The 24,060-nt window shown below is 33.9% G+C and overlaps 1 protein-coding gene across 1 annotated transcript in view; it reads right to left on the bottom strand.

Annotated features, from left to right (window-relative positions):
* The window catches only part of PHF14 (PHD finger protein 14), a 208,501-nt gene that overhangs the window by 133,213 nt on the left and 51,228 nt on the right, over positions 1-24,060 (bottom strand). Inside the window, exons 9-14 of the mRNA XM_065883552.1 lie at positions 23,551-23,821; positions 23,136-23,242; positions 21,900-21,995; positions 19,945-20,048; positions 17,332-17,463; positions 8,439-8,607 (exon numbers count right to left, since the gene is read on the bottom strand). Of these exons, the coding sequence (XP_065739624.1) occupies positions 8,439-8,607; positions 17,332-17,463; positions 19,945-20,048; positions 21,900-21,995; positions 23,136-23,242; positions 23,551-23,821 (879 nt within the window). The remainder of the gene's footprint in view (positions 1-8,438; positions 8,608-17,331; positions 17,464-19,944; positions 20,049-21,899; positions 21,996-23,135; positions 23,243-23,550; positions 23,822-24,060) is intronic.

Genomic DNA, 24,060 nt, shown 5'->3' on the forward strand with positions numbered 1-24,060 from the left:
GTGATACTAGACAGTGAATGCATCACATATCACTAAAACAGCAACCTACAAGGTCAGTGGTATTGCAAGTTGTTCTGGCTTGATGCCATAGAAACAAACTGGAAAAGTGGAAGGAAAAAGATACTATTTTAAACTAGTAGAAAGAAAGTACTATAATAAAAATTCATAGTTGAAAGATTAGAACCACGTAACATTTTAAGAAGTTCGAGAAAAAATATTTTATCTAATATAGGAATCAAAGGAAAACAGTATGTATGAAGTATGGTCATTTTACATTTAAAGGTACGCTAGGTATATAAAACTAATAACTATATAAAGGCTTTCATGCAGGAGAAGTAGAGCAATTCTCCCAGAGCAAAAGAAGCTGAATTATATTATGATAAATGAGATCCCAGTTCCCCAAACAAAACATTTTCATTACTACAGTAAATGAAAAGTATATTTAAAAATTATCCCCAATTATTATTACTGGCTAACGCAGAAGTTAAAACCATTAGAGAAAACTGCTAGCTTTCTCCAGAATGTATAATTAGACAAATGACAGCTATTATTTTATAAAGTGGTATTATACCATTTATACTGAATATATGGATCCAAAGCATAGGCTCAACCACTAAAAAATAAATAAATTACATCAAAGCCGACTTCTGAAATATACATTGGCAATGGATGGTATAAATTGTAGGAATTCTGGAAGAAAGAATTGCTTAATGTAATCAAAATAAAAGGGACTCTCTTTGTCAAAATCTCTAATGAGAAAAGCCCTATATTCATTTGTGTAGCTTTTATAAGAGGAACAGAGGAAGAGAGTCATTAAGTTAACAACGCTGACATCTATCACAAGAACCTTTATCTTTTAAGATTCTCTACTTCTCTCATGCTTCCTTTTAATTAACTAAAAAAAGAAAGAAATGAAAAGAAATACAAGGGTGAGAAAAAACCTGTGACTCACCTGTAAATCAACGGCAAACACTGTGAGGGCTCCAATGGATATTCAGCAAGGTAGGGAAGGAGTTAAACTTCTCTCTCTCTCTTTTAAATACTGCTAAGCCTGTAAAAAGCCCACGTTCACCCTCTTTGGCCTACACTGAGGTTATCCTCTTGGTATTTTATAACTCTTCAGGTCTGTATTTATGCTGTCAGTGATGCATATAACCGTTTTATTAAGAACTTCAAGCTTGCCTTGCAGAGGGCTCAGAGCTGGGAGAATATGGATGAAGATGGTATCACAAGTCCTCTAAGAGGAAAGGAAAGGGGGCAGGAGTGGGGGTGGGGAAAGGAGTCTGAAAATGTTGCTTTTTAGGGCACCCACCGTGTGCCAAGTAAGCACTACATTAAGCACTTTTTAAGCTGCAGCTGGTTACTATGCTAGATTGTCTGTGGTCAGTCTGGCACACACCACCACCCCCACCACCCTTGCTTAGTCTGTCTAAGGGTGGAAACCACATTCCCCACAGTCCCCCTTCCCTGGAGAGTTCCATGTCTGTAACCTCATATTTGAAGCAGATAAGTAAAGTGAAGGCCATTTTTTCTCAGGAGGTCATGGGAGTCAGATGCTTGGCTTTTTCAGATGCTGTAGCCTTGCTGACCTTTCCATCAGCTCCCACTTCACAGTCCTGGCAGGCTTTGCAGACTTCCCCACAAACTCTCACTTTTCTACCCACTCACCAGTGATGTTCACGCTGAGGTCTTCACTGTCAAGTTCTCTGACCTAATGTCAGCTCCTACCACCTGCTTGGTGCTTCAGGATAGATATTTCATTGACAGTTTCTCTGATGTTCAGTAGAGCTCCTCTGACCTATGGTGACAGCTTTCTTGATATCCACACCCTCAGCTATGCCAACAGTAGTATAAGGCCATAATTCTCCATAGAGTGACTTCCATTTTCCTGACCAAACCCTTAGTCACTAAGCTGCTGGAAGCATGAAGATACTGTGACTCTAGCCCAAGAAATACCAGGAGCAACTACTAGTAATCTTGTCTAGAAAGGCAGCCTAATAAAGTAATTAAAGTATGGGCTCAGGAGCTAGCTAAATTTGATTCCTGTCCCTACCACTTTGAAGCTGTATGTCCTTATTAGATAGGTTACTTAAACTCTCTGCCTCAGTTTCTCATTTGTAAATGGCAATGATATTAGTTACTGCTTCACAGGGTAGCTACGACAATCGAATAAATATAAAATACACAGTAAACAACAGGTAAAGGTTAAACAGAAATATGCTTTTCAACCCTTTTTCTTCTTTAGACTTAGTCCTCCTATTTGTACCCAGTAATAAAAGAGAATAATGGCTACTGAGATGCTTAAATACTGGAGATGGGATATTTGTGAGCCAATCTAAGAAGATGTTACAAAGTCTTATCTCTGGAGCAGGAAACAACATGTGAAGAATTTTCTAAAACCAGATCATTCCTCTTTTATTTATTAATACTTGAATATTTCTACGTTTTTTGAACTATCTCCATACTGCTTTTCCATATGGCTCATTCTTCAATATTTTTCTTATTTTTTTGACAGATATACCTATAGAAATGTCAGATAATCAAAGTTCAAAATATGTGCCCTCATAATAAAGATAGATTCAAGGCATGTGAATTGGGTTGGAGAAGGGGAATGTTGGGAGAAAAGTTAAAGAAGACTTTAATTCTATTTTTAATTTATTAGAACAAAAAGTATTCACATATTACTTTTATAGTTAAAACTTAATTTAAAAATAATTCTAACATTCAGAATGATAAATTTCAAAAACATTGATAACTAACAATTAAATATGATAACATTAAAATGTGAAACAGAGAATCTCCATGTTTGTTTAAGAAGGGTATTTTCTGAAAGTATACTATTTTCATTCTTATACAGATAAATAGCTCTTTTACCCCATTTAAAAAAAAAACACTAAATCTTTAGTGCTATAATTTTTTTCAAACAACTTTTCTGGCCAATCTTTTTATGATCTTTGGGTACAAATAATCTAGGAGAAAAAAGTAACACCGAGACTATTCACTTTGAAAAGCATCTATATCGTATTAAATCAACTGTCTCAAAATATGCTGTATTCCTTCAGATTTCTATAAATCCTTATTAAGGAAATCAGAGTAGAATGAAATAAAAAATGACTTTCCTCAGTATCCAAATAATAAAAATACAGTAAGGTTTAACGAAGTGTTCTACTCCCGTTGTACACTCTGGCCATGATAAATGGCAACTGCCTATCAGCAGGAAAAAGTGGATGCCATTTTTCTAACAGCAGCCTTGTTTGGCATAAAAGTGGCACTGGAGCACAGAGACTGAGTCTATGGGCTCATCTCTCTTAACACTGATCAAACCAAGTGAAACAATCAAAAAGATATTTGTTGCTTAATCAAAAAAACCTGAGATGCGGTAAGCCAAATGTTTTAGGTAGATTTGGAGAGACTAGTTAGGAAAGAAAAAAAATAGTAAAGAAAACCACTATGTACTTCTCCAACTTCACTCTCAACGCAGAGCATACACTCTTCTTTTCCCACAGCAGGTTTCATAGTACTCAGTTTGGTGGGAAAAAAAGCAAACCAAAATAGAGAACAGCAAAACAAACATATACTGGCAGTTCATACATACACATGCTGTCAGTGTACTTATTGATTTGCTGCTTCTAATTGTTTTCCTTTTGTTTGATCTTTTTTAAATACCAATTTCCCCGAGGTAAAATAACCTTCAAACATTTTATTAACTTCTACACTATTACACTGTAACTGACAAGATTAATGCCAATGCGCTTGCACAAGCTTGAAAAGGAAAATTGTTCACACCTAAATCAAAGTACAAAGAAAAGGAGTGTTAAATGTAATATTTAATGTGAATGAACTCAGTTACATGAGTTAGTAAGTGGATATATGCCTGGCTTCCCACAGATAACACTACGGTATGGAACGACACATGACCATTTTGGTATAAGATTAGAATATCACATTCCCAACTATGCTATCTAATGATCAAATGTTTTTATAACTACTCCATTTGTACCTCAACTAAATGCTCTTTTACAGACCTCAGAAAAGACACTAGTTCTTAATTCAGGCTGTCTGGGTTCAATTCCTATTCCACTTACTATCTGTAAGATCACAGGTAAATTACTTAAGGTTTCTGTGCCTCAGATTCATTTTGAGTAATACAGGAGTTATGAAAAGTTAAAAGTAACTTATTATTTAAAGAGGGAGTAGGGTGGAGGATTACTACAGTATCTGGTATATGATCAGTCCTCAGCAAATGTTAGGTATTATTATTATTAAACCATCTTATATAAAAGTAAACTAATTCCCCACATCCACTTCTGACTTACCTACCTTTGAAAAATGTAATGAAGTAAAATACACAAAGGTCAAATAATAGGAAGAAATAGAGAATAATAAAATGGTTGGATTTATTAGTAATATAGATTTAAAAGATGTTATATTAATAGTAGTAATATACCAGGATTTACTCAAATATTCCAACACGTGAATCCCTTCCTTCTCCCTTTCACTCCCTTACTACCACCATGATGTTATTTTTAAACATAAAGATATAAAGTATAAAAGGAGAGAAAGTAATAACAGATGGTAAGAAAAGATATTCAATAAAAATGGAACTTCAATCTATAGTAGCCCTGATCATTTTCTGTTTTTGATCATTCTTGGACAATCCCACAGAGACAGACTTCAAAAAACAGATTAAAGCGCTATATATACTTAATTATACTGCAAAGTCTGAATTTTTAAAAATAAAATTATTCTAACAGAATATCAATTCATATATCACACAAGATGGATTTCTGAAACAAGATGAAATCATTTTTACTAGCATGAAATAACCCCAAACTACTTTTCTAAATGCTATCACTATAACCCAAGGGAACATAACAAACTTAACAGAAATGGAAAGTTTTAGAAGAGATGATCATTTCAACAGTTTTACTAAGTGAGATATTACTTTGAAATGAGAAACTGAAGTTTAAGTTCTGTCATGAATCCCCTATGTCACAAGGGTAAAATTTTCTTGAAAATTCAGATAGAATACTATGACTACTGTGAAATGAACTATATTTTGATGAATAACACCTGGAAAAACAAAAAACTAGCAAAAGCAAAAATATTATTAGAAAGAATTTAAGGATGGAATATCCCAAAATGTAACATATGTACTAAAATAAAAGGTGTAAGTAGGAAGATACTAGGAACAACAATTAAAAAATTAAAGGAAGAGATAAATCAGTTATTTATTGTGAAAGGTACTTGACTAGACAAATTATTATTAGGCATTAATATACTTGAATTCCCATAATTAACAGAGTGCTAAGAAAAGAAACTTTAAAATATTAATACAACTCAAACAAAAATGACCGATAAAAAATTAAGGTAGGGACTTCCTTAGTGGTGCAGTGGTTAAGAATCCACCTGCCAATGCAGGGGACATGGGTTTGAGCCCTGGTCTGGGAAGATCCCACATGCCGCGGAACAGCTAAGCCCGTGTGCCATAACTACTGAGCCTGTGCTCTGGAGTCTGCGAGCCACAACTACTGGGCCTGCGAGCCACAATTACTGAAGCCCGGTGCCTAGAGCCTGTGCTCTGCAACAAGAGAAGGCACTGCAGTGAGAAGCCTGTGCACTGCAACGAAGAGTAGACCCCACTCACTGAAACTAGAGAAAGCCCACGGGCAGCAACGAAGACCCAATGCAGCCAAAACAAAAAATAAATAAATAAATTTAATTAAAAAAAAATTAAGGTAAGAATAGAAACTCAGCCAAGATCAAGATCAAGAGACTGATCATTCTCTTCTACATCTCTCAATTCTTAAGTTCCTCAGTCTGTTACCTGACCAACTGAATATGCTTATCACAAGTTTTCTGAACTGCTGTACAGACTGATGGAGCAAAGGCAGAGAAGAATTAAAAGAGTAAGAGTAATAATCATAAATGTTATCCAGAGAGTTACTTTCAGACTTTAGTCTGCATAAGACTAACACCTAAGATATCTGCTTAGCCCAACCCCCTAATTCTAATTCATTAGCTCTAGGATGAATCCAAAGTCTACATTTCAACAAACACCCCAGGTGATCCTGATGCAAGGAATCTGTGGCCTCTAGAATACCATTTCCAAAGATGGTACCTCATGGTGCTCTATGCCACAATAAAATATTGTCTTGAAAAAAGTGCTCTTTGATAAAATAAGTTAGGAAAAAGGATAAATAAGGAAAAGTAATCGTTTTTCTAAACATTAGTATTTCTCAAAGCTTCAATATGCATTTGAATTCCCCCCAAAGAAAAAATAACCATACTATATTTCCTAAAATAACTGGGCACAGAATCCTTTCTCGTCTTTTACCTACCAACATCTACAAGAAGACTAAAACTTTAACACAAGAAAACTAGAGACAAAGAATAAGATGAGAGGAATTGGACTAAATTAGAAATTTTAAAAGCTTCCTTGTAATTCTAGGCTGGAAAAGCAGACAGGTAAATTAGAAAAAAAAAAAAAAAACAGAATCCTCATTTATCTTAAGTAATACTAAACTATGGGCACATAAATATCACTATAATATGTACAAAATTCCCCTCTATATGATAATTCCAAAGTTAAAAAATGATAATACTGTTCCTAAGGATTTCTTTAAACAATAAAGAAACTAGAAAAAATGTTTCATAAGAGGATAATTTTGTAGACATAAGAAGTTTTTCTCTAAGATTTTAAGAATAGCTTCAGATAGTAGCAACAAAGTTATAGAAAATATTTTAGAAATAGAAACAAACAGGCTTATTTAAAGAAGGAAAATTCTCTCTAGTTCATCTGTAAACCAAATATATTTGTGAAGTCTAAAAAATGTTTTAAACTAGTAGAAATTATAGATAAAACTATTTCAAGTTGATCAATTTAGAGCACTCAAAATTAACTACTTCAATTATCTAAAAGATAAAAATTCCCAGATTTGCCTCTTTGATTTCAAATGAGTACATAACACAAAACTGAATGAAATAATCTGATTTCTCTTAAACAAAATCTTTTAAGTGATTATACTGTAATATAGACTACAGATTTAAAAAAACTTTTGAGAAAACTGTTAGTTTAAGGAAAAAAAAAATTAAGACTCTCTAAAACCAAACAGATAAAACAAATGAATGATGATAACTAACCCTAAATACATATTTACATCTCCCTCAGGGGAAGGCAGATTTTTTACATGTGCCTGCCTTGGCTCAAGGTAAGAAGGTGAAAAATGTCTCCCCTTAGAACTCATAACTGCAAGCCACCCCTCATGGGTTTGGAGTAGAAATTAACACTACTCATGTAATGGAAGAGACACACATGCTAAACTTTTATTTAAAATGGTCTTAGGTTGGTAGAGTTCCCAGGCACCTGGTAATAACTCTGACCTCAAAGAATTTTCAATGAGAAATAGGCTAACAACCTGATAGAAAAGCTGAATAAGACTTGCACATACATATCCTAGAAGAGGAAATACAACTGACCAAAAATATACAAATACATGCTCTAAGTCATCTAAGTATTGAGGGAAATGCAAAATAAAATGTCCATGTACTATTTTACATGTATCACACTGGAAAGCATTAAAACATTGGACAAAACATGTTTGGGAGCAAAACTTATACCACTTATTCATTACTGGTATAAGTGTAAACTGGTTTGGAAAATATTGGAATTACCTAGCAAAACTGAAGATGCAGATATCCTATAACTAAGCAAATCCATGCCTTGCTATATACCCTAACTCCCTGTTACCATGCTGCAGGAGATATTTAGAAAGATATTTAAAAATGAGTTGTTTATAAAAGTAAAAAGATGGAGACAACAAAACTGCCAAACTATAGAACAAAAGATAAATTAATAACGATCTATTGTTTCAATAAAAAACTACATATTAGTGAAAATAAATGAACTACAATTACACAGATCAGCATGTGTGAATCAAATCAAGATAACGTTGGTCAAAGTATCAAATAACAGGAAAAAAGTCTGACTCCATTTATATGAAGTTCAAACCCTGAAAAACTATGTATTATTTATGAATACATATATACATACATATCAATACGTATAAAAAAAGGAGTGAATGAAAAATACAAAGTTGAGAAACGTGGTGACCTCTGGGCTAGATGGATGGTGAAGTGAGTACTGAGGGATTCAAAGGTGACTTCAAAGGCTTTGGTAATATTCTGTTTTTGAAGTGGGTTTGTGAACATAATGGGCCTTCATTATTATTATGCTTTATGTTGAACATAAAAACTGTACATTCTCATGTATGATTGGTATATTTCATAATACAAAATAAACTTTTAAGAATAACCAATAGCAATATACATGTTTCTTTCATTGGCTACTGAATATATGTTTACCCTTTGTCTTTCTCACCCCTTAAATTTTGACCTCAGAATTTTGTAATGGTTATGATAACTAGGGAATAAATTACCGTGTTTCTTATTGGAATCTTCTTGGGTTCTGGAGGCATATCCTGTGGAACAAATTTCACTGGTTCCTTAATCTGCCTCCTTGATCGTTTGGTCCCGTCTGGTAAGGTTTCCATGGCCATGTCTGCTTCCATGTCACTGCTCCCTGCCTGGTCACATTCTGAACACTGCCTACATAAAGAAAAAAATATAAGTTCATACATTTATTTTTACCTTCCAGCATTAGCTATGTTTTCTATAAATATAAAATTCAGGTATATGTTTAGAATATATGAAAATATACACAGGAACATGTGACCATAGGGTATACAATGATTATACATACAGAAAAGCACATACATTCTTGTAAGAGAAACAAAAATAAGTATAATGTATCAAGCAATTCCATGTATCCCTAATAAGTATAATAAAAACACATGTAATACTGCTACATGTTTAAGTGAACCAACATAAGAAGCCCAGATAGTTTCCATTAGGAAATCATGATTTTTCCTCAAGTGACATACACTGTGACACCAGAAAATCAAAGTATTCATTGACCCTGACTCTACATCTTGTCACAGCTATAATATCTTTGAATCTTAATTAATAGCAAGCTGTACTGAATATACCAACTAAGGAAGTTCTGTAAAAACAGACTCTCAGAAGTGAATAAAAATAAATGGATCATTTTGGTTGGTGGCCTTTACTACGTATAAAAGAAAATATATAAATTTATTTATGAAAAGAATGTATTAAAGTAGCATTTTTAGGGCTTCCCTGGTGGCACAGTGGTTAAGAACCTGCCTGCCAATGCAGGGGACACGGGTTCATGCCCTGGTCCGGGTAGATCCCACATGCCACAAAGCAGCTAGGCCTGTGAGCTACAACTACTGAGCCTGCAAGCCACAGCTACCGAGCCCGTGTGCCACAACTACCAAAGCCCGCACACCTCAAGCCCGTGCTCCACAACAAGAGAAGCCACCACAATGAGAAGCCCGCACACCACAACTAAGAGCAGCCCCTGCTCGCCGCGACTAGAGAAAGCCCGTGCACAGTAACGAAGACCCAACACAGCCAAAAATAAGCAAATAAGTTAATTAATTAACTTTAAAAAGTAGCGTATTTAAAAACAAGGGGGGAAGATGGCAGAATAGAAAGCAATAGGAATCTGAGTCTCAACCTAGACAATAATTACATTAGCAGAATCTGTCTGACTTATCTATTTTGGAACTCTGGAGTCTACTGAAGGCTTGCAACTTCCAGGGAAAGGCTGGCACAGGTAAATTACAGTTAATTTTGGTCAATTTCAGCTCTTAGTACAGTAGTAGCTACCTATCCCCCATCCTAAGCCACACGGCAGGTAGCTGTGCACATGTTCCTGCAGCAGCATGTCACAGCTTTTAGGAGCCCTGTCCTCCAAATATTGGGGATATGTGCTCTGATCACTGATTGCTGCTTCTCATCACATGATGGCACACAAAGAGGTGGGTGACCCCTCCTATTATTGCAAACCCCACCCGTTGGTCCAAAGTGACTTCCAGGACTTAGCAGACTGGTACCCTTTACCCCCCACCTTCATTTTTCTTTTTCCCCTTTTGGGAACCGGACATTAAAGACTAGGACCTTCAAAAGAAAATGCATATATGGGAAAAAATTTTAAATGACCACACTTGCCCAGGGAAAGGCTCAGAAAAGACATGAGAAAACCATTAAGTTTACACTTCAGGCTGTTACCCAGCACAAAGACAGCCCGCTACAATAAAAACAAACAAGCAAATAAATAACAAAACACAGCAAGCCCTGCGGATGGAGGAGAACCTCATTTCCAGGAAAATGGACATCTCATTTCCATTATTTCCATTGTTTCCCCTCTGTTTCTCATTTTGTAACTATAACCTTTGTCAGTACATTCTCCAACTTCTCATGCTCATTCTCACCCCCACCAAAAGTAATACATTTAGGTGACTGAGAAACTTGCTTTAGAGCACTCAGATAATAGTAATATTATGCTCTGAAAACCACAAAACACTGAACAACTCAGAAAAATCTAAACAAAATGTTAACTGCCAAACAGAAATTTATCTATTCCTATTTCAAGACAACTGCCACATGATACTTGCAGTACAAAAAGCCAACACAGATGAAAACACTACCTGCAACTCTCAGCAATCTTTTAAACTCTATAGTCCTCATCTTTTTGTTTGTTTGTTTTGACATGGACCATTTCTACAGTCTTTATTGAATTTTTTACAATATTGTTTCTGGTTTGTTTTGTTTTTGTTTTTGTTTTTGTTTGACACGGACCATTTCTAAAGTCTTTATTGAATTTGTTGCAATATTGTTTGTTTTATGTTTTGGTTTTTTGGCCACAAGGCATGTGGGATCTTAGCTCCATGACCAGGGATCGAACCTGCCCCTGCATTGGAAGGCGATGTCTTAACCACTGGACCGCCAGAGAAGTCCCTATAGTCCTCATCTTATAAATAGCCTTTAAGATATGAAAAAGCATCTCTGCTACATTAACCGGTACACAAGAGCCTAAGAAATAATAACTGAGGATAAAGCCATGGCCTGTCCAATTCCATGGAATTGCATATATTGGGGGGAAAGTCATAATTATCCTTCATAATATCAAAACACATACCTGGCTTCTTTTAGTAATCCACTAAAAAATTAATTAATTTAAAAAATAGAAAAAAAAATAATCCACTAAGCTGCTATTATCTATGAATTTAGCTAAACTCACCTTAATCCTGTATATTTTTACTTAATATATTCTATTACGGAAGAGAATGTATAAAATCTATAATTCCTATGCATAGTACTAAAGGTAACCTTAAGTAATCAAAAAGTTCCATTAATTAAAAATGGATTTTTAAGTATAAATAATGAAAATTCAGGTAAGGAATATATGCCAAAGCAGTACCTTCATACTGAAATACTAAGAGATTTTCCTCAATTTGCTGTACCTTCTTGATCCCCAGCACCCTACACTATAACTTATGTTCAGAATAATTACCTAAGGAGGTTTTAAAAATCTTAATTACTAAAGTAAAATATTTTTTATTGTATAATGCTAAAACAAGGAAGAATACTAATTTAATCTATAGAAAATATAATTTGCATAAGGCAAAGAAAAAAAGATTTTATGAATTTTTAAATAAATCTAGTAACACTCTATTTCCCAAATATTATAAATAATTTATGATTTACTTTTTTTTCCTTTATAAATTACCTCTTTTGGTCTTCAAAGATTTCACACCATAGTTTTTTTTTCTTATTTCTAAGCCTTTTCCCGTGCTTTCCCCACCTTTTAGAGGGAAATCTTCAAAGGTGCCTATAGAAAACTACATCAGGGAAATACAAATCAAAACTACAACGAGATATCACCTCAGACCTGTTAGAATGACTGTCATAAAAAAGACAAGGGATAACAAGTGCTGCTGAGAATATGGGAAAAAGGGAAACCTCATGTACTGTTGGGAATGTAAACTGGTACAGCCACTCTGAAAAGCAGTGTGGAGATTCCTCAAAAAATTAAAAATGGAGCTATCATATGAGCAATTCCACTTCTGGGTATTTATCCAAAGCAAATGAAATCACTATCTTGAAAAGATATCTGCACTCCCATGTTCACTGCATCATTATTTACAATACCCAAGGCATGGAAACAACCTGTGTCCATCAACAGATAAACAGATAAAGAAAATGTGGTCTATATATACAATAGAGTATTATTCAGCCATAAAAAAGAAGAAAATCCTGGCATTTGCAACAACATGGATGGACTTTGAGGACATTATGTTAAATGAAATAAGTCCAAGGCAAATGCTGTATAATCTCACTTATATGTGAAATATTAAAAACAAAAACAAACTCACAGAGAATGGACAGGTGGTTGCCAGAGGCAAGTGGAGGGAGTGGGCAAAATGGGTAAAGGTGGTCAAAAGGGACAGACTTCCAGTTACAAAATAAACAAGTCCTGAGATGTAACGTACAGTATGGTGACTACAGTTAATAATACTACACTGTATGTTTGAAAGTTGCTAAAAAAGTAGATCTTAAAAGTTCTCATCACAAGAAAACAAAAATTGTTTGGTGATGGATGTCAACTAAACTTAATGTGGTAATTACTTCACAATATATCTATATCAAATCATTATGTTGTACACCTAAAACTAATAAAATGTTAAATGTCAATTATATCTCAATTAAAAAAAGAGTTAATGGGAGAAAGGGAAGACAAATTATGAAGAAAAACATGGGAAAAAACTACTTGCAAAATTCTTCATAGAAGGGTTTGTGCTACATATCTTCTTTTTGTCTTAAAAGAATAAAAGTATATCCAGAGAATAAAAGGATAAAAGAAAAAATGATTTTATGAATTTTTAAACGTAATAAATCTAGTAACGCTCTATTTCCCAAATATTATAAATACTTTATGATTTACTGTTTTTTTCTTTACAAATTACCTCTTTCAGTCTTCAGAGATTTCACACCACAGTTTTTTTCATGGATGGACCTTGAGGACATTATGCTGAGTAATATTTTTTAAGTAATATCACTCAATTCTCTGTCAAGTAATATTCTTCATAATATTCTTTAAATAATTAGAAAATGCAAGACAAATTCTGATCAGATGGGTGGTGGAAACATAAGATTAGTACCCCAAAATTAAAATAAGTATTTACTATTTGAACTACTCTAACGAATCAAACCCTATTTATTTATACCTTACCAGGCTTGTCTTAGAAAGAATGTAAGGTAGTGTTCAAAATTATATATTTTAAAAAACAAACCAAGATAACATAAACTAAAAGTGAAACAAAATACATTTCAAACACTGGGAGTAGGTATAAATAAAACAGAGCCTAGATTACACCTTTACTAGTCCCTCTACCCCCTGCCAAATGCCTCATCCACCTAATATTCTTCTTTATCTGATTTGCCCATCTCTAATCTAACCTAAGAAGTCCTTGGGTTTTCCCCTCTCCTCCTCCTGGTCAGCTCAGCATTACTGGAGAAAAATCAATTAATCACACTTACTAAACAAATTCACTGAACATTCTTGCTATATAGCCTCAGCAAGTCAGTTATCTCTGATTTTTTTCCCACAGTACCTGGTGCAAACTATTTCCTCTCTTCTCAAGCCCCCATTATCATCATCCCAGGTCCTTTCCCCTCTCAAGACTACTTCTATTTCACTGAAAAGTCTATCTAACATGAACTCACTCACTATTCTCCACCAATAACCACTTCTGTAGCTTTAACCATCTCTTCTTTCCTGTCACATGTCTTAACTCAGTCCAGCATAGCGCTGTGAACTATTGTGGAATGGACCAAACAGAAAGCATCCAGATCTAGAACCAATATCTTCAGGAAAGCAGTGCTGCTATTGGAAGAAAGAGCTGGAGAGAATAGTCCAGCTTTGACTGGACTATTTGCTTAGAATAGTAGACTGGACTATTGACTGGACTAGTTGCTTAGAATAGTCTATCAAGCAGAATATGGTATTTGAGAAGTAAAGCAACATACTGCATAGTAATTCTAGCTGGCAGCAAACATAAGGGGGATATAGCAGTAAGCGTGTTAACACAGGCTTGCATAGCATAAAGATAGCAAAAGCAGAAACTGGTGACATCAGAGATGTATACCAGTGGGCTCTGTAGAAATTTAAGCCCCAAACTAGGGCTTAGTCATGAAATAAGGTCCCAGTAACAGGACCTCTTTCCCTAAGTAAAAGACTGAAAACTAAGGTAGAGATTAAAGCAGAAATTAGGCAACGGTGTGATGGTAAATATGAGCAAAAGTTCTAATTTGTAGCTTTTGCCAATTTCTGTGATAGGAATACTCCTACCTGTGGTCAATTTCAAGCTATCATGCACAGAATGGGGAAAAGATGTAGTAGTACACCATTATACGGTTTTTCTAACATATATATATAAGATTTAAGTAAACTAAAAAGCATAGTTAATGGTAAAGTATGTAGGAGGTGAAGTTTTTTTTAGTATTTATCATCTTTAATATAATTTCAAAAATAAACTGGAAATGTTAAAAAGCAAAAAGTAAAAACTGCCTCCCACATTTGAGAGCACTGAAGAAAAAAATATTCTCCAAAAATTACTCCAAAAGTAATATATCCAATTAATTGCTAAACAAAGCTAAGTTGACTTTAGAGGCCAAAGGAAATTTGATCACTAGAAGCTACAAGATAGTGAAGACTTCACTTTGCTGCAATATTAGCTTCTACTTTTACTTTAAAACATTGCAACTAATGCATAGAACCCTAAGTAATTTAGGTTCTCTGGGGGGAGCTTTCACTAAAACATCCCAGGCTATGCACTTTCATCTGATATTCTTCCAGAAACTCTTACACACTGGAAAACAAAGCTCTGCAAGCACAGTGGGATTAGACAAATTAATAACCTCATTTAAGAAGAGAAATGCATATCTACACTTCCAAGATCATGACAAAGCTTCCTGGCCCTGGAGACTACCAAACTGGCTTTCAATTTAGAAACCCACATAGGATGTTTATTAACACTGCAGGCATTCTAATAAGTGACAGCAAGTTTCTCTTAAATTCTGGTTTCAAAATCACACACGTATCAAAAGTAATACATTCCACTATATTAGAAAAACAGTTGATCAGTATGACTGGCTCAAGACAAACTGATAAAAGAACACTATGAAAAAGCAATCATGTGAAAATGGTGAAAGAATGTGAGCTTCTCAATAAAATGAATAGAGGTAGGTTTATGAAATAAAACAATGAGGTCAGAAAACTTGCTTTAATGTGTTTGAAGAATACACACCTTTTTGTATAGATTACCATTTAAAAAGCTGGGGTCCAGTCTTTTCCAAAACTAGAATTTGTATAAAGTTTGTATAAAAAGAATAGTCATGTTCATTCCTAAGCTTTCCGTGGCCTATATTCTTCCTGTATGGAATCAATCTATTAGAATTTGAACATCTGTCTCTTGCTTGGACTAAAATTAAGCATAAAACTTATAAATATCATAAACTTTTATCAAACATCTGTAGTGATTCAACACGCCTAAGTTAATGAAAAAATAATTCAGAAACATATGTCAAATGTTTCTAGATTTGCAAAGAATGGCTGAACTTAAATATACAACTAGCATAAATGACAAGTACCAGAAGTAAAGCCTTCAGTGACACTAATTTAGAAATAAAATACTAAATTACAAATAAAAGCATGAATATGGAGGCAAATTCTTGATAAATTCATTCAATTTCAAAACAAAATTAAAGCATTTAAAAAAATGTATAATAAAGCAAGAGAATTATAAACAGAATTCATGTTTTAAGAAACCATTGCTAAGATACCAAAATAGCCTCAATTAACTTAAAATTCATTTATCAAAAAACTGCTACATCTTTATTCATATAATGCTATAATAAATATTTATGTCTGAAATGTTCTCACCACAAAAAAATGGTAACTATGTGAGGTGATGACTATGCTAATTAGCTTGATTGTGGTGATTACTTCATAATGTATACATATATATATCAAATCATTAGGTTGTAAAACGTAAAACTACAATTTTTTTTAACATCTTTATTGGAGTATAATTGCTTTACAATGGTGTGTTAGTTTCTGCTTTATAACAAAGTGAATCAGTTATACATATGTTCCCATATCTCTTCCCTCTTCGTCTCCCTCCCTCCCACCCTCCCTATCCCACCCCTCTAGGTGGTCACAGAGCACCGAGCTGATCTCCCTGTGCTATGCGGCTGCTTCCCACTAGCTATGTTTTACGTTTGGTAGTGTATATCTGTCCATGCCACTCTCTCACTTAGTCACAGCTTACCCTTCCTCTTCCCCATATCCTCAAGTCCATTCTCTAGTAGGTCTGTGTCTTTATTCCTGTTCTGCCCCTAGGTTCTTCATAACCATTTTTTTTTTTTAGATTCCATATATATGTGTTAGCATACGGTATTTGTTTTCCTCTTTCTGACTTACTTCACTCTGTATGACAGACTCTATGTCCATCCACCTCACTACAAATAACTCAATTTCGTTTCTTTTTATGGCTGAGTAATATTCCATTGTATATATGTGCCACATCTTCTTTATCCATTCATCTGTCGATGGACACTTAGGTTGCTTCCATGTCCTGTCTATTGTAAATAGAGCTGCAATGAACATTGTGGTACATGACTTTTTGAATTATGGTTTTCTCAGGGTATATGCCCAGTAGTGGGATTGCTGGATCATATGGTAGCTCTATTTTTAGTTTTTTAAGGAACCTCCATACTGTTCTCCATAGTGGCTGTATCAATTTACATTCCCACCAACAGGGCAAGAGGCTTCCCTTTTCTCCACACCCTCTCCAGCATTTACTGTTTCTAGACTTTTTGATGATGGCCATTCTGACCGGTGTAAGATGATATCACATTGCAGTTTTGATTTGCGTTTCTCTAATGATTAATGATGTTGAGCATTCTTTCATGTGTTTGTTGGCAATCTGTATATCTTCTTTGGAGAAATGTCTTTTTAGGTCTTCTGCCCATTTTTGGATTGGGTTGTTTGTTTTTTTGATATTTTGCTGCATGAGCTGCTTGTATATTTTGGAGATTAATCCTTTGTCAGTTGATTCATTTGCAAATGTTTTCTCCCATTCTGAGGGTTGTCTCTTTTCATCTTGTTTATGGTTTCCTTTGCTGTGCAAAAGCTTTTAAGTTTCACTAGGTCCCATTTGTTTATTTTTAAAACTACACAATTTTTAACTGTCAATTATATCTCAATAAAATTGGAAAAAATTATAAAAATATCAATTAAAAACTTACTGAAAACTTTATATGAAGCAATATGATATAACATTTACACTGCTGAAACTAAGAGCAAAGCAGTTCTAACATCTAAATCCTCTCCATTTTACTTACCAATAACTGTTTTTGGTCTTTCTTGGCATCCTTGTAAGAGGAGGGTCCAGACATCCAAGATGGTAATGGAGTTTACAGGTATCACACAATAAAAGAAGATGCTGATCATGGTTCTTCTTACAAATTCCACAACTTTGAATAAAGGCAGCAAATAAAGGATTAGAATAATTATCATCATAGTGAACAGTTAACTTACAGCATATTTTTAAAATTTCAAAATTTCACCGTATTTTTTCTTTTATTGAAATCAAATATTTTTTCATAACATGTCTTTTTATAATGTCAATAATTATTAGTTCTATATACTTTTGAGAATGTAGAAAAATAGCCTGGATCTAGTATAAATTTAAATATTGCTGGTGTCATACTTTTCAGAGAAGAGCATATGTTAGATAATTATGTTAACGTTGTCTTTATCTTAATTTTAATTATCACTTTAAAACCCATTTAACATTAGACCAATTTTTTTCTAGAAACAAATTATTAAACAAAAAAAGCTTTCAATTTTCTATGTCTCTAAAACTACAAAAGCAGTTACTTTACAAACAAAATTCAGTTTATTTTCTACCATTAATTATAAATCTTTCAAAGAACCTTCAACATGTAAATAAGCTACATATATAAGTCTCTTTACAAAATCAGACTTTGAGTCTTAAAAATATACCAATTGATTATTTATTATAAACAATGGGAAGTTTCACTATTGTTGTTACTGTTATGTTACATTATTTGTTTACTATATGGACCGTTTTTAAAGTCTTTATTGAATTTGTTACAATATTGCTTCCAGGTTTTTTTTTTTTTTTTTTATGTTTTGGTTTTTTGGCCACGAGATATGTAGGATCTTAGCTCCCCGACAAGGGATCGAACCCGCACCCCCTGTGTTGGAAGGCGAAGTCTTAACCACTGGACCACCAGGAAAGTCCCTGTTACTGTTATTTTACATTTTTGTTTATTCTTAAGAAATCCAACTTTTCTTGGGCAGAAGGACAAGTTAACTACTCCTGAGAGCACAAACACTATGACCTAAAAATCTAGGGTATATTTATATTAAGAATGTGAAGGTTGAGGAAAAAGTTGTTGAGAACCTAAAAGAGCCATATATATACAGAAACAGCAATGATGTTTGAATATTTAAATAATCCTAGAAAAAAAGATCACATACACACATATACAACAATGACAACAACGACCAGTACTGGGTCTCAAAGTTGCTCAGAGTAAAAACGGAAAATTACTTAAAGTATATCCTGAAATAAAAATGAACTGTAGTGATAAAAAGTCAGGAGCATAAGTGATATGCCTGACGGTTCCAAATGAACCAATTTTATTTGGAAAAGCTAGACTGAGAATGTGCTAGTCTTCATAAAGTACACTAAAACACTAGTGGGCTTCCACAGTTCAAGGAAGTTATCTGCTATTACCCATGAAGAGAGCCTCCAATCAAGAAGAGAAAGTAATTATAGAGATTGATATTGTTGCTACTGCTGCTATTTCTGAGAAAGGAAGAAGTTGTGGGGAGAATATTTATAAATTTACATAAGCATATACTTGTGTATGTGAATAGATTTGTGTATGTATACACACACACAAACATATACTAGCATCTTCAAGACTTTTCTCAATATCATCAGTTACATGGAAAAAATAGTGAGATCCAAACCTACTGAAGTATGGAAAGAAGTCTTAATAACTATGTAAAATTGCTATAATGGTGAATACTGTAAAATACTGAGCCAAGAACAAAAATATTTGGGAGAATGAAATTATTACAACTGAGCCAAGAGAGAAAAAAATGTAGACAGATTCAAATCTAAAACTTATCTTCATTATCCACCACTGTGCAAAGGCAGTAATTCAAGCTATATTATAGTACCCATCACTACCTAAAAACACATGTAAACCTCTAAAACTCATTCTAGTAAAATAAAATATAAATGCCCATTTATCTAACATATCATTTTAACTATTTAAGAAAATAATCATCTACATTATTTAAAGTCACTTTCCAATTCCCCAAAGAGGACAGTTCATTTCCATGGAGCATATGCACACATAGCACCAGTTACTTAAAGGATACAAAAAGTGATTTAGCTTGTCATTAAAAGAGGAGCAAAATCTCTTCTATCATCATTCAATCTGGAAAACATCTTTGATGGTTTTAATAAAATGAACTTCAAATGCATTTAACTTAAATTCCAATATAAATGTAATTCATTCACAAATATCTGAAGCATCTTGTTACTAAAAAGTATTAGTTTAAAAATACACAAGGGCTTCCCTGGTGGCACAGTGGTTAAGAACCCGCCTGCCAATGCAGGGGACATGGGTTCAGGCCCTAGTCAGGGAGGACCCCACATGCCGCGGAGCAGCTAGGCTTGTGTACCACAACTACTGAGCCTGAGCTCTAGAGCCCGCAAGCCACAACTACTGAGCCTGTGTGCCACAACTACTGAAGCACACACACCTAGAGCCCGTGCTCCTCAACAAAAGAGGCCACCGCAATGAGAGGCCCAAGCACAGCAGCCGAGACCCAATGCAGCCAAAAATAAATAATATTTTTAAAAATGAAAAAAATACACAATATTAATCTATCATAATTTCATTACTTGCCTATAAAGTACTGCAGGAAGAGTAGATGTCTTTTGTGTGCCTCCTTCTTTTTTACTTGGTTTTCTCTCCTTGGGTGCTCGCAAAATTGCCGGTATGTTCAACTTCTATTGATTTGAACAAATGCAGTTTATTTTGTTTTAAAGAAAAAATATAAAGCAACTTTCCTCTATGCACTGCTCAAGTCAACTAATATGCTAGAATTGTGAGGGGGAAATCTTTTACAAGCGTTTACATTGGCAAAAAGGACTAAAATGAGTTTTTGTCTCAGTCACTGCCGTTAGAAGCCTATAATAACACACTTTCATCGATTTTCAGTGGACCACTAAAACATTATGAAAATTAAACTTCTACTTTAGCTTTAAAAATGAAAGACAAGGACAAGAATTTAAGAACTTAAAAGAAAAAAAAGTACACTTGACAAAAAGAATATTGAGGCCGTTTATTTTCCTCAACAACCCAGCTACACTGGTGCTCCAAAGGTTAATTAGAAAAATTATCTTATTGGACCAAACTCTCCACAAAGTGAAGTAGATTCTCTTTGGGTTTCTACTAATCAGTAGTATGCTGGCTTCCCAGACAGCAACCATCTATCAAAGTCACTTCTCAGTGGCCCGGTGGGCTGGCATCTGTTTAACCAACTGGAAAAAAGTGTCCTGCAAGTGGTACAAATGAATTCTACTTCTGCTGTGTATTTTACATTTGCACAAGGAAATGTATGCGCTTCTGTTACAAGTGATTTAATAAATGAAAATGCTCTTTTATAGTAGATAATGTTCTATACTAAACAGGAAATTCTTATGAGACAAACTTGCAAACCAAGCCAAAAGATAATGCTAGCTTGCCAAATAAATAATAGGCTTGCATTCAATATTAACTTATCTAAATATAAAATACAAAACACCATAATCTTCCAAAAATTCATCAACAACCTATCAATAGAAACAAAGGTCAATTCTCCATACGCAACTTCATTCTCACCTTTTATATTATGTTATTCATTATAATATAAGCCATATACACCTTGTTCACAAAAGCAGCATCTTCAAAGCCAGCATGGCACAATACATATCAGTATGCGTTACCTTCTAAAATAATATGTCTACACAAATTGTTTAATGAATTTGACTCTTTGTAAACCTTTAAAACAAGTACAATGAAAAGTATCTGTTCTTTGAAAACCTTCCTTCACAAACAAAACTATTTTCATAATGAAAGGACCACAATGAGTCTTCATCATCCTTAAAAAAATAACTGAAATTATTCAAATGAATTCTTAATTTAAGAATTATATACACAGTATCAAAAAAAAGCATTCAAAGAAATCCACTGGCAATGATTCTTCTTTTCAATACCAAGAACTATAAAAGGCTAAATAAGTTCAAGGATAAAGTTAATTTTTTTCGTAACTACAATAATAGCTACTGAAGGAGAAAAACTACACTTTAACATTACAGTTTCAAAAACCATTTCTTATGCAGTTCAAAATCAAATCAACATGAAAATAAATCTCTCCAGTTTTCTGTTTAAATTTTACACACACCCCCAGTCCAAAAAAAAATTTTTTTAAAAGAACTAATTATAGCACAAGAACAGGACAGAAGAAATGTGGCAAGGAATCTAAAACCGCTACATTAGAGGGAGAAGAATATGGTAGAAGTAACTCATGCTTCAAATCTTAGCTTCATCACAAACGACAGGTCAATCAGTTAGAGCAAATAAAAAAATCTGCAAACAAGATAGCTGTTAAAACAACCAAATTAAGCTACAAGTTCTCAGGAGGCAGCTTCCAAAGCTCTAGATGTACTGCAGGCAGGAATCATTATCCCAGAGGATTAGTTGACCCTGATTAAACGGAATTCTTTAGTTAGTGAAGAGACAGTTGTATTATAGTTCTGATCTTTGAAATCATATAGAGAGCAAGAAGAGAAAGAGATAGCAATTGGAAAGAAACTAACCTGCCCTGTGATTCTGCCTAGTAAGGCCCATATTCCTTGTCCTTCACTTCGAAGTTTTCCATTCAGGTTTTGTAGCTCTTCTAAAGATTCACACAGCTACAATGTAAATAATTCAAATTAGTAAACTATTAAAATATACAGTAAAATATGTGAAAATGTAAATAATTTATTAATAAATGTCCCAAAATATCTATATTTATAGTCCATATATTTTTAACACATTCAAGTACAATACACTGAAAAGTGAGGGTCTCCAATTATCTAAGCAGCACCAACAAAATGTAAACATTTTGTTTTATGTTACCATTTTTACTAATGATAATAATGATGCCTACATTTATATATTCTATTATAGCTTACTATATAATTTCAGAAACGTTCTGCTAATTAATCCTATGAGTCTATCAAGACGCACTCCTACCATTTTCCCAATGAGAAAACTAAGGATCACAAGGTTTTTGTAACTTAGCTAAAATCATAAGACTAGCAAGAATCCTTAGGTCTTTTGAATTGAATCCCAGTACTCTTTTCAATACAGTGTGGTTGATTATTGGAAATTTACTTCCTACAAACATTTTTATCACTTAAAATATTATTTATCGGTAAGTCAATCCTGGTTTTATATGCTCATGTTACTTATTACCTAAAAGTTAGTCACAACTTGCTTTTATATATTTCTTTTTGACCTTCCTCATCTTTAGAATGAAGGGGTAGAAGGGAAATTTAAATTAGGAGGTTTTTTTTTAAATCAAAAGTAACAAAACAATTCAAGAAAAAAACAGTAATTTCAAAATAAGTTTTAAAGTTTTCTACAACTCAGAAAGAGAAGTTCCATAGTACAGTGGTTAGGAATAAGGAATGGAGTCAGACTGCTGGGCTTCAAAGCCCAACTCTATGACTTGACTACCTATGTGAGCCTGGGCAAATTACTTCCCCTGTTTAGGACTCAGTTTACTCCTCTGAAAATGGGAGCAGTAATCCTAAGCCATATTATAAAGCTGAAATCAGAATTAAATGAGTTAATATAAGTAAAAGTGCTCAAAATTGTGCCTGGCACATAGAAAGTACTCAGTAAGTGTTAATGATGGTAATGAAAATAATGAGGGGTCGGAATTGTAGGCAAGCTGTAAGAACTCCAGAGGAATTTCAAAATAAAACATAAATAAAAACATTATAAAATCACAAAAGAAATCATCAATAAGATGTAATATGTTGTTTGTTTTATAGCCAACTTACCTTATTATATTCCACATGAAGCTTTTCTTGTTCATTCTCTAATTTATCCTTTATATTCTTTTGTTCAGCCATATTTTCTTGAATTTGAATCATGCGCATATTTCTCTCTATTTAAATTAAATATCCAATTTTACTTTAGTAGAAAATAAAAGCTGATACACAAATTACACAAAGGAAGAAGCTAGCCATAGGGATGATCACATGGATAAATCTACATCATTCAAAACACTTTTAACTCTATTCACAAATTAGCTTAGCATTTTACAGCAACCCACAACTTATTAGGAAAATAAACATGCTTTTACTTGATATATGTAACATTGCTAGTAAATTTCTAAAAATTGACAGCATATCGAAATCTCCATCGGCAAATTGTCATCAATGAAAACGTGCATGAATCAGTGTCTATACTGACCAAAATAATAATTCACAAAATCAGCAGTGAGAGCAGGTTGCTTATGTTTTCTCCTTCCATCCACACTAGAACTAGTATCTGAATTGTCCACTGGGAAGATATCTGTACTGATCCCCATCAGTTCTGCTTTCCGCATAAGTTTACGAATGGCCGAAGCACTGCTAGTGAGTGGTCTCGGCAATTTTTCCCTTGGAACCCAGGCCTGGGGTCTGGTGGATCGAGCTAGTTCTGCTTTGGCACGATATTGCTGAAGCCGAGCATTGATCCTTGCCTATAAAAGAAATGTATACAAATTTTAAAAGATACTAAAATGGAACATACTCCTTATGATTTTTACTTCCACATTTAGAAAAAGTAAAGATAACCAGAATTTCACATATCAAGGCAAATTATATCTATCCACAGTCCTTAAGGTATACTGTATAATTCTTAGGCTATAATAAACCAGGTCTACCCCTAGTAACAACTGTCCTAGTCTATGATCAGAATTGTCAAAAACTAATATGATTA

Source organism: Phocoena phocoena, chromosome 9 (assembly GCF_963924675.1).
Source record: "Phocoena phocoena chromosome 9, mPhoPho1.1, whole genome shotgun sequence".
Lineage (NCBI taxonomy): Eukaryota > Metazoa > Chordata > Mammalia > Artiodactyla > Phocoenidae > Phocoena > Phocoena phocoena.